Below are 12865 nucleotides of genomic sequence, written 5' to 3'. Positions count from 1 at the left end.
AATTCATTTCTTCATTTTTTACCTTACCAAAATAAGACATTATCTAACCTAGAAACTGTCATTTAAAATTTTTTTCTTTATTGAAATGTGGATATTTTTCAGGAAAGTTTGCAACATTTTCATATTATAATCTATATTTTGTGTAAATAAAGACAGATATTTACATGTTATTCTTTCATTTTATTTAAATTTAATGACATTTTAAAATGAAAAAAGTCTTATATCTTATAATTAGAATCACAAAAGTCTAATCCCTAAACCAAAGAAGAATATCTGGAGACATACATTTATAATTCTCATGCTGGCTTTTAAAAGTTAATATTAATATTTTGCCTTGCAAGTTAAGTCAACAAGAATTTACTAAGTATAATAGAAATACAAAGGCAAAAAATAGTCCGTACTCTAAAGGAGTTCACAATCTAATAGGAAAGATTACATATAAATGACCTTATAAAAGTAAGATATATAGATATAGATAATAAATTAGAAATGAGCTAAGAAGGAAAATATTAAAATTAAGGAGGATTAAGAAGGCCTTCTTATAAAAGGTAGAATTTTAGTTACAAGAAATCAGGGCATTAGGAGATAGATATGAGAAAGAAGAGAATTCTGGGCATGTGTTTCATATGGTGAAATTACATAAAGATAAAAGGTGGAATACTATGTTCAAGGAATAATGAGAAGTCAATTATGGATGTTTAAAAAATATTTGTTGATTTTCTGTTTATCATTTTGGTGGTATATACATAAAAAGTAGGCAATTTCCTATTTATCAAGTAATAATATCTTGATTTGGCCCCATTTGTGTTAATAATAGATTAAAGTATACATAACTAGAATGATAAAGCCAAACCACTTTTTATCTTTCACACCACACAAAGAAAAATTTTCCAAAATATCAAGACTATGAAACTGATCTTATTTTGTTTTGTATTGTTTATCCTGAGATTGTTTTAATTTCTTAGTAAATATAAGGCATGTAATTTATATAAAGTATAATTTACAGTAAGATATATAATATAATTTATAATTTAGTTTATTTCACCTCTAATGACTATGATGCTAGGATGCCTCTAAATATAGTCTAAGTTTTAAAAATAAATTGGAGTTAGGGATGGTGGCATATGCCTGAAATTCCTGCTGGTAGTAGAGGCTACAACTAGTGGATTGTTTGAGTTTGGGAGTTCTAAACTGTAATACAGGTAAAGCTCATCTACTGTTTGCACTAAGTGGAGCATATAGTGAGCCATAAGTAGAGGGGGGTGGAGCACCAGGCTGCCTAAAGGAAGGTGAATTAACTCAAATTGGAAACTGTTTATTAAAGTTTCTGTACCCATCAGCATTGGGATTGGATTTATTAGTATTTATTGGTAGTCACTGAATTTCTAGCCTGAGATAGGAAGACCAGGTCTCAAAAAACAATAATAGTAACAAAATAAATAAAAATAAACTAGAAAACAATCTAATTCAAGTGGTAAGATTAATTATGAATTAATTAATTCAGTACTACTGTACTACTGTCAGTACTATTAAGCTGATACCAATAATAAGCAACTCATTTGTTTTCCTAAGATTATCCACAGAGCCTTAGCTACCTTCTCCCCCTCCCACCACGTATGTGATCCAGAATTCAGCTTTTCTCAAAAATTATGGAAGATTAAGGCATTACAGATATGTTGTAATATGACTATAGATAAAAATCTATTTTAAAAAAATATGATATTTGAGGCATATTAGCTACATATTGTCCTTAAATTACCTAATGAATATTTGTTCTCATAATTATTTCCTTGGCTCTATTTTAGTTTGTTTTCTTTTTAAGATGACCTTTAATAAAGACATGTTTTTTTGCCTTCATTCAATTTTCAAGTTTTCCTTTAACCCAGAAAAATAATGACAAAAATTGAAGTAAACAATTCAATGACTTTTGTTATTTTTTTCCTCTTAGTTTCCTGTTTGTTTAATATAAGGTTATTTTTAAAAATTATGTAATCATTCTTTTTCCTTTGGTTTATAACAGGATATTTACTGAAAGCAAAAGATGTCTACAAAAGTATATTAGGTTCCTGTTTGGATAATATTGGGAGACAGCTTGAGATTGTACAATTTATCAGGAAGAAAAAGCCTGAAACCAACTACAAAGAACAAGAATTATATTGCCAAATGTTACATTTGGTACAAACAAACAGTACAGAAGAGCAGCAATTTAAGGTTAATAATTTCTATAAAATGTTCTTTAAGCAACTGGAATTTAAATTCTTATTAGCTGGCAAAATTTCTTAGTTTAAATAATCAATTTACAAGATAAATTTTAAATTTACTTTATAAATTATTAAAGAGATTACTTAGTAGTGTTGTGAAATTTAAGTCCTGGAAGAAGCCACTTAATTTATTTGAGAAATTTTTTTCTTGGGTAACTAACTGGCTTAATTTTTCCAGTTTGGCACAGAGTCTGGTTCAGTGAAAATATGGTTTGCATTATATGGCAATATCATAATTTACAATGAAAAAAAGTAACTTTTACTTTCAGCATTTGTATTAACTTCTATATATAAGAAACAGAATTTTGTAATAGAATCAGAATATTCAAGGGATTACCAGTCTCATTTATCAGCTGTGCGACCATGAGTAAGATGCTCAGCCCCTTTGAATTTCATCTATAAAAATTCAAAGAATAAAGCTTACAGTAACAACTTCAATTGGATTATTATTATGAAAGCTCTTCTTTAAAAAATTATTTTGAAAGTACCTTTTAAATTATTAAGTGCCATATTAATATGAAAAGTTGTTGTTCAAATTATTTTTGGTTACCCAAGTGCCATTTCATTCACTTCTTACAACCCTATGTAATTCAATTATTATCCATGTTTTATAGATGATAAACAGACAATACAAAATTAAATAACTTGTCCAATCTTAATCACATAACTGGGACCCAAATTGCAAGTGCAATTTTTTCCTCAAATACATAAACACTTATAATAATTTAGTTTTCTTATGATTATCTTATATTACTTTACTTTATATTCACATTGTTTTTCTTTAATAAAGTAGTCATGTCTGACTCTTTGTGAGCCTATTTGGGGTTTTCATAACAAAGATACTGGAATAGTGTGCCATTTCTTTTTCCAGCTCACTTCACAAATGAGGAAACTGAGACAAAACAGGGTTAAGTGATTTGTCCAGGGTCATATAGCTAGTAAGTGTCTGAGGTTAGATTTCAGCTCAGAAAGATGTCTTCCTGACACCAGGGTTATCACTGTATCTATTATTCCCCCAAGCTCTCTCTACATTGGATTCATGTCCAATGCTTATTTAGATGGATTGAATTTGTGATCATATTGATGTGCATAGTAGCTCTTCTGGTACAGATTATAATCCCTCCATACCTCATCATCCTGTGTACTTTTTTGTTCTTTTATTCCCTTAAATCCTCCACAAAGGTACTAACCATATCAATGAAGGTCTTCCTTTGGTTCTTATCTTTATCTGTAGCACAAACATGCCACTTGAGCCATGTGTGACCTTTCACTGTTGCCACATAATTAACACCTTTCCTTTTCTGGTCATACATATTTTTGATTATGTCTTTTAGGCCACTTAATTTGGGGTAATATATTACAGCCAACATATAGACTCCATGGGTTTTTCATTGTCTTTTGGTTAGAAAGCTGACCACAAATTAGTGACCTAAGAGCAAACCTGGTTTTCTGGAAGGTAAAAAAGCCTATGAATCCTCATAGCTCTACTTCTAGGAGTTGCCAATGACAGCTTTTGATGGGCAGAAATAGAAGTATGTTTTAGTTATATGTGCTTTCACTCATTAAACCAGAGAAGAAGCAGTAGTGAGGTCTTTCAGCCACCTGACCTCTAAAGAAGATGGAATCATGTGAAAGCAACATCTTCCTATATGAAGGGCAAGTAAATGGTAGGCCTATTTCATATAACTTAGAAATTTAGAGCTGGAGGTGGCTTTAAATGCCATCTATTCTAACTCCCTCATTTTACAGATAAAGAAATTGAGATCCAGAGAGGTTCAGTGACTTGCCCAGTATCACACAGATAGAAGTGGAAAAGCCAAAGCCAAAAACCAACTCCAGTGCCATCTCCACTGTAACACATGCTTTTCAAACATATAATGCACATTAGTACCAGAAGCTATATTACTTTGGTAATCCAAAACCGTATTCTCAGTTATAAGATGTGTAATCATTTCATAAACAATTCTTGTTGCAGTATATTAATCATGAAATCTAACACTAATGTGAAAGATAATTTATAAATGTATTTAGTACTTGTAAGTGAAATTAGTATTGATACCAAAGAAATTGGAAAAGTGATGTTGCAGTCAAAATGTTGCAAATATGAAATGAGACATTCATTGGTGGGAGGAGGGAATCCAGGAATTCTATATATTGACTTTATTTTCCCTATAACTTTTGATGCATATGCTGGCATTTTTTAAAGGTTTTTCTCTAGATTCTGGTGAAAATAAAATAGGACTTGTAAAATAAATTGACAGCAACAGGAATAGCCATTACTCAGCAACTTAAGTTCCTCCAAGGTTCATTCTAATCCAGAGTTATCATCTAGCCAAGTCCTAGTTGTAGTTACCTATCATCCTCCAGGTCATCTCCTTTCACAAATAGCTCAATAACTGGCTCAATCTTTTTCTCTAATTCAAATCTTATCTGTATGTGGGAAAATTTCAATATAGATATTGATGTCCCTTCATATACCTTTGTTTCTCAGTTCATCAGCCCCTTTGATTAAACCTTGCCAATTCAGTCAGTCAGTTTCAGAACTAAGTCAGTATCAGACCAACAGGGACTTTCACATATGTTTTCACCAGAACAGTGAGGGTATTGGGGGGTTGCTTCTGGTGATGAAAAGGTTAAGTACTTACTTTTTGTTCTTTTCTTATCATCACCTAGCAGTACCTGGTATAATAGGTATTCAATAAGTGTTAATTGCATTGTCATTCAAGTTTTACAGAAGAGTTGGAATTTGCCTTTTTAATAGTCCTTTCAGATGGAATTCTCATTTATGTACATAAATGATGATTTGTTTTTTACTTTGATCAGATGTTAATTATAACAAGAATGGACTCAGATGATGAACATTGTTTCCTTGCTGAAATACTTAGCAAAATAAAAGGTTAGTATTTATTTTTCTTTATTATTGAATTAATTTCAATTTTGTTCATTGTTTTAGTAGTATTCCACTTTTCATGTCCCCGTTTGGGGTTTTCTTGACAAAGATGCTGGAGTAGTTTCCTTCTCCAACTCATTTTATAAATGAAGAAAATGAAACAAACAGGGTTAAGTGACTTGCCCAGGGTCACACAGCTAGTAAGTGTTTGAAACTAGAGTTAAATTCAGATCTTCTGTATTCCAGACTCAGTGTTCTACACACTGTGCCAAATAGCTGTAATGTCAATACATACATTTAATTTGAAGATAATACCTGGATTAAAAACTGGTTGAAAATCTTCACATTTTTTATTGCTGCTTGCTTAAATTTTGTTTTCTTTCTCATTTTTTTCCTTTTTGATCTGATTTTTCTCATGCACCATGATAATTGTGGAAATATGTATAGAAGAATTGCATGTTTTTAACATATTGGATTACTTGCCATCTACAGAAGGGGTTGTGGGGGAAGGAAGGAAAAAAAATTGGAAGACAAGGTTTTGCAAAGGTGAATGTTGAAAATCATCTATGCATGTGTTTTGAAAATAGACAGCTTTAATTAAAAAAACTTGTTGAAGAATATGGAGAAATGTGTTATGTTATTTATGCAGTATTTGTGTCCTCTAATTGTAGAGGTATTTGTTAGTCTCATTTTATTCTTTCAGGAAAGCATCTTCCTTTTTCAGTATTAGGAGAACTGAATAAAATATGATCTTACCACTTTAATTCAGTGATACTGAATTCCCAATATGCAAAATCATTAGGAAAAGTCTATATACATATATGAGGGATAACTAATATATAAATGTTATTGGATTCCATGACCAAAAAATTGCTAAAAAAAACGAAGTATAGCTTGTCTTTCATCTGTGGACCTTATTTTACTGTGAAATTTATTCTGTTCACCATATCCTTCTGACCCATCTTAGAAACCCTTAACATCCTTAACTCACTCTTCCTTTCCTCCAGTTTCTCATGAGTTACTTCTTTTTACTCTTTATCCAAGCCTCTCTCATTTTCTCCAGTGAATTGCTCTTAAATCAACTGTTCTTTCTCTTACCTTCATACTCCTCCTATCTGCTAGTTCCTTCCTTATTGGTTTCAAACATAATCAGAAATACCCTGTCCTTAAAATACCTTCTCTAGTATCTATTGTCCTTTTTTCCCCCCATTCTACTCAGCATTTATTTTCATTTGAAGATAGTGGAAATACAAGTTCCCTTTGTCTGGCAGTTGTCCACATAAATTGTTCAACTATTAAATGTAGATGTTTTATTTTTAGTATAAAGACAGGATAATATGACAGCTAACTAGGAACCAAAACTATAAACTACAGTAGATATGAACCCTTGCAATATAAATTAATTATCATTACAAATAGGCAATCGCTCATCCTTGTCATTTTCAAAAGCTATCATCCTTTCTCAGCCAAACTAGTTGAAAAACTATTTATAATCATTTCCTTTTCCCCCTCCTATCACTTACTTCTCAGCTCTTGAAATCTGGCTACTGACTTCATCATTCAGCTTCATCATTAAACTGCTCTCTTCAAAGTTAACCAACAATCTCTTATTTGTCAAATCTGATTATCTTTTCTTGGCCCTCATCCTTCTTACTGTATTTGACACTGTTGATTACCTTCCTCAGTACCTCCTATGTGAGTTAATATCTTTTCACCAGTTATATCTTGGGTACTGTTTAAAAGTATTTAAAGTTTTTACTCTTTATTGTTTTGAAATCTAGCTAATAGACAAGTACTAAGTCCTCCAAACATCTTGATCCGTTTTTTAGTGTGCTCTCTCTATTATTCATTATTCCTCCCACTTATCTCTCAACTGTCACTTCTTGGCAAATAAATAACACCTTTCAACTTTCCTCATATTTCCCATGCCAATGGTCCAATATAAATCTAAAAAGATTTCTTACTCCTTCCAAAATTTTCATCTGCTGTTTGCCACTTTTAAAAAAAGAAAGGAAGGAAGGAAGGAAAGAAAGAAGGAAGGAAGGAAGGAAGGCAGGCAGGCTGGCTCCTTAAACTCAGCAGCTCCATCACTAATGCTTCCTCATGGTGTGGAAGTAGCCTCTGAGTTCTCAGAAGCTACAACAGTGGATCAAAAGCAATGGCTATATCTACCCCATTGAAAAGATTTTGAGTCAGGATTCTTGATTCAACTGCATGTGTGTTATCCAAAAATGTAGCAAAGTTCAGAGAGATTCTTCATCAGATAGATTACAGAGGGTTTTATTGTTTTGCTGTATCAACTCTAGAAACCTATCTACTAATATGATTTGCAGTCTGTACTAGTACAGGGAAATGCTTACAATGACAAAATTACAGATCTTTGAAGTATTAAAATAATATAATACTTGTGTGTGTGTGGTTTTGTGGGTATACACGTGTATTGTCACTATAGCTGTGTATCTGATACATAGCAAAATATCTTAGTTTCTTATCAATGTGTCCTCAAATCACACTGTAGGACTTTAATTTCTATAGTGGATGGGTTTTACTAATGTAAGTATCCTGTTGTCTTCCTGATCCCAATATTTTCTCATCTTTCATCTTAGGCTCTATTTTATGCTTGGTTTACTATACAGCTAAGAACTGTTTCTTTCTTCTTTGATTACAGTAACTATTTCTGTTTCCTATTGGCTAAGCTTTTTGTCTTATGTAATACTATAAAATTAACATATTTCTTCCATCTTACAAGCTCTTAATCAATGCATTTAACAGTAGGTAGTATTTTTACATTGTAACTAATATATCATTTCAGCAAATCAGGACTTTAAATAATATGAATAGACCCGAAATTATTATGATAAAAGACATATTTTCTTTTGAATTTTCTGGATCCAAACCATCAAATCAACTCAGAAAGAAATGATTCCATACATATTGTGTACCTAGCATGTCACTCCTTTGCATTTTACAGATGATTATACTATAATATAGTAAATTGCCATCCCTAGAATAAACATTTCTTATATCTAAATGTTGTCCCATAAAAATGAATGGGATGTTCATACCCTGGCACATTTTTAAAAAACTTTTATTTTTTCTAATTACATGTAAAATCAATTGTTAATATTCAATTTTAAAAAACTTTTGAGTTCCAAATTTTCTTCCTTCTTTCCTCATCTTCTCCCCAAGATTATAAGCAACTTGATATAGATTATACATATGCAATCATGTAAAACATATGTCATATTAGGTTGAGAAAGAAGAAAGAAACCAAGAGAAAAAAAAAAAAGAGAAAAATAGAATGTTTCAATCTGTATTCAGACTCTATAAATTCTTTTCCTAGGCTGGTATATTTTAAAGTATCTTTTTCTGCATACTCTGATGAAAAAGAAAATGGAAGTAAAGTAAATTTGAAAACAGATAGCGGTAACTGAAGAATAACCATTCCCTAGTGACTCTTCTATATTTCACAGTGATATTTAAATGTTTTGTAGAAAGGGCCACAAAAAAATAAATAAATATTCTCACCATGTTGGGATAAATTCTATTGAAGTTAAAATATATAGTTAGTAGGGGATTCAAATCAGCCAGTGTGAGTGCAAGTTGTTGTCTAGTTATATTCAGAATTCTTATTTGAAGGGGTGTTAGGTTTCTTACAAGGTGCTAAGTCGGTTGTCTAATTTTAGCATGGTGCTTAGCTGTTCTCTGGTTCACTAATGTGCTTAGTACTTGTTAGAGTTCTGCAAGAGTTCACACCTTTCACACCTTAAGAGTTCACATCTCTAAAAGAGCATATAAAAGGACAAGCCCACTAGAAGCTCTGGGAGATTCAGAGCCAGGATTCAGTCGGGAGATTCACAAGTCTAGGAGATTCACAAGTCAGAAGGACAAGCCCATTAGAGGAGGAGCCCACTCTCTCAGAGGCAAGACAGATTCATTCAAACTTCCACCTTTGTGCTGGCTGGAGTCTTTGGATTCAGAGAGAGCTAGAGGCTGAAGCTGGCAGAGGCAAAGGACTAGCAACAGGAGCTCTTGCAACCAAGGAAAGACATAGGCCTCTAAGAAAGCTCAATGGGCTATTTTGAAGGAGACAATAAAGGATCTGAACTTTTAACTCCTGGCTGCATTTGGAGTGATTACACTGAACTGAAAGGAAGGCTGCTTCCAGAAGCCCCCCAAGAAATCTGCTCACAGAGAACATTATAATTTAGAGAAGAATACTACAAAGGGGAGAAAATTTTCATTATGATTTTCTAATGATGTGGGCTTAGTACACAAATGGGAGATGTTTAATATGGATATTCCAAAATCAAGTATTTTCATTTCACTAAGATTGAAAAAGTAAAAATTGAATATCTATTCTATTTAAAACATATACTTAAAATGTATAACCTCTGACATATATTTTCTGTTGTGAATGTTAAAAACAACAACAAAACCAAAAACACTCTGAATCCTTTTAAAAATTATTTGAGCTTTCACAAAGAAGTAGCCCTTTTTGAAAGATCATTAAATATATTTCTTGGTAGTTAAAACAAAAGTATATAAAATTAAGAACATTGAAAAATATTTATTTTCCATTGTTTTGTCAACTCAGGTTTAGAATGTATTTCTTTATCTCCTGAAAAAAGAAAAGTTTTACTGGAATCCAAAGATGTTTTAAATAGGTGAGTCATTTTTTTTTTAATGGATGGTTGACTCTTTAATCAGTATCTGTTGTTCTTTATCCCTATTATCCTATGGCTAATGATTTCAAAATATTCAAGTCTACAAAGGATGTCAGGCATATGTTAATTGGCCTTTTAACAGATCTTTTATCTTTTCCTGTATTCTGGAGTGGGTAAGAAAATAGCAATGATGTGCCACTCTTGGAGATTATTTCCAAAGAATAGTATTTGGGAATTTTTGATTTGCTGTTTTGGAAATTGTTTGTGACAACATTAGCTAGCTTTGTATAAAACCTACTATGAGGCAGATACTGTGCTAAGCTCTTTATAAGTATTTGATCCTCACAACAATACTAGGAGGTAGATACTGTTGTTATCCCCATTTTATAGTTGAGGAAACTGAGGTGAACAGAGCTTAACCAGAATTACAATGCTAGTAAGTAACTGAGGCATTATTTGGACTTAGGTCTGCCTGACTCCAGGTCTAGTGCTCTATTCACTGCATCTGGCTGCCATATATCAGACATTATATTACATTCCAGTCCATCACATAATTAGAGAGAACTTGTTTTTAATCACACACACACACACACACAGAGTTCACAGAGTTAAATGCCTGAAAATTAAGTAATTCTGGGGGTTTTTGTCACTACTACAATTTCTGAGATATCTGTAATACCACTCTTCTCATTGATTTAATCTTTCATGAAAGAAAATCCAAAGAGTATTTTGAGTACTATGAGTACATTTTCCCACAGATAATTTATCAAAGGATAAAAACAGTTCTTTAAAAAAAATTGTAAACTAAGGGCAGCTAGGTGACACAATGGATAGAGCACCAGCCCTGGAGCCAGGAGGACCTGAGTTCAAATCTGTCCAGACACCTAACACTCCCTAGCTATGTGACTCTGGGCAAGTAACTTAACCCCAATTGCCTCAGTTAAAAAAAGAAAGAAAGAAAGAAAGAAAATTGTAAACTATTAATAAGCATATGAAAGAATCTTTCCAACTCATAAAGAATAAGAGAAATAAAAGTTAAAACAAACTTGGTGTCACACCTAGCATATTGGCAAAGATGATGAAAAATGGAAATAGTCAATGTTGGAAGGGTTGTGTAAAGAGAGATTTACTAATACCTTAGTGATGGAGTTGTGAATTATTACAGCCATTTTAGAAAAAAATTTGGACCTGTAAAATAAAATATGTTCTGTAATAAGATATAAAGCCACTGGAGGTCTTGATTAAAAAGTAAGTTTCCATATGCACCAAAATATACATAGAAGCAGAGGGCTAAAAATTTAGGTATATAAGAGCAAAAGATATCAATAAAAATTACATTTTTAAACAATGAAAGATTAGAGTATACAAACCTGGGTATCAGTAAAATCTAATACTTTTTCATCAAAAACTCAAGTAAATGAGGAAATTGTGGAAGTTATTGTCAAGGAATTGTCTTATGAGGAAGAGAAGTTGTCAGATGAAGTAGAGGCAAGAGGACGAGGAAATTCTTAAAGTATAGTTTACATTTTCAGTAAAATATAAAGCAAGGATCATATGAAAGCATAGGAGGAAGAATTGCTGCTGGAGGTTTGAGGGAAGAAGCAAAGGTCTAGAACACCTGTTAAGGATAGGAAGGAGACTCAAGAAAGAAGAGTAAAAAGATTACCTTTTTGCTTTTTCATGAGTTGGGGGATTCTTTCATATGGTTATTAATAGTTATAACAATTGAGATTAAATATCATAAAAGATTAGATAATATAAATTTATAGTAGCTTCACTCAAGATAATTATAAGGCTTTCTTTAGCTCCATTCAACAGCGCATGAATAGGAATAGAGGAAGCAAATAATAAAAGTAATCCAACTATGGAGTTTGGCAAGTTGTGTGTGGTTGGTAGTAGAGAAGAGTGTAGAATTGAAATGAAAAGTTCACTAAAAGTTCAAGATTGGGAGGAAAGACAGTATGGACAAATTAGGGTTGATGATCTAGACTGTAAAATATTGAGGAATAGAGAGAGTGTAGGTGAAAGTGAGGAATGGCTTTGACATGAGTGAGGTTTTGATCATGAAAGTAGCACCTTAATGGACAATGGAAATATGAAAAGTGTGAGCCCTCTTGTGTATAGCTGAATTAGAGTAGAATTGTAGGCCAGAATTGTTAAACAGATTGAAGAAGTGATAGCGTGATATATTCAAAGGAACAACACTTTTGGATATGCCACACAATGGAAATAGCTAGAGCATCACAGCCCCTCCCTCAGTTTAAATGACATTCAAAGCCACTTTCCATTCTCCTGCCATTCTTTCTTTTTTTATCCAGAACCCACAGAACGTGGGAGAGGGCTGCTAATTTACTTTCATAGAGAACTCGGTTCTTTTTTACATTGCTCAAGTCCTTTCCAGTCCCCTCTTTTTTTTTTATACATTCAGATTTTCATTTCACAATTTTATATTATATCTGATTAAATGTTTTTTCAGTTACAGTTATAGAAAAATTAGATTTAGTGAAATTAATTTTAATTTTTTTAATTACAAAGTTCACTAACTACAGTAAAATTTTTATACACCTTGAGAGATATAAAGTTACAAATAGATGTAGTCTTTTCAGTTATATCTAACTATAGAATTGCTATTGTTTGTCCTTCATTCTCAAAGACCATCACATCAGGAAGGCAATGTCATGATCACTTACAAGTGAGTTGGATTTAAGTATGGGAGGGCTGTGCAAAGTCATCAGCCTCATTGTCTCCTTCTTATGTGAGCAGCCTCATTGTCTCCTTCTCATGTGAGTCCAATGACAAGATATAGATCAGAACTGGAGATGACCTGGGATGCATTAGGAGACCTTGGCTTTTTAAACTAAGTTCTTGCTAGGCCTTATTGGTCTGAGGCAGTGCCCTTTCAGTGAAATGTATATTTTGACCAAATAATCCAAGACACATATATGTTTATCTCATGTAGTGATGGCCATTTTACTAATATTCAGAATCCAAATAGCTAAAAGGAAACATGTAATAATACAGATGAAAATTATTTACAATCCAAAATA

General features: G+C 32.3%; 1 protein-coding gene across 1 annotated transcript in view; it reads left to right on the top strand.

Moving 5' to 3' along the window:
• SHOC1 (shortage in chiasmata 1) overlaps positions 1-12865 on the top strand; it is a 131864-nt gene that overhangs the window by 80723 nt on the left and 38276 nt on the right. Inside the window, exons 22-24 of the mRNA XM_031944360.1 lie at positions 2021-2211; positions 5085-5157; positions 9749-9818. Coding sequence (XP_031800220.1) covers positions 2021-2211; positions 5085-5157; positions 9749-9818 — 334 coding nt within the window. The remainder of the gene's footprint in view (positions 1-2020; positions 2212-5084; positions 5158-9748; positions 9819-12865) is intronic.

This window comes from Sarcophilus harrisii, chromosome 1, assembly GCF_902635505.1.
Source record: "Sarcophilus harrisii chromosome 1, mSarHar1.11, whole genome shotgun sequence".
In the NCBI taxonomy this organism is placed as follows: domain Eukaryota; kingdom Metazoa; phylum Chordata; class Mammalia; order Dasyuromorphia; family Dasyuridae; genus Sarcophilus; species Sarcophilus harrisii.
Note: the sequence above shows the minus strand (reverse complement) of the source record. Positions and strands in the feature narration are given on the sequence as shown.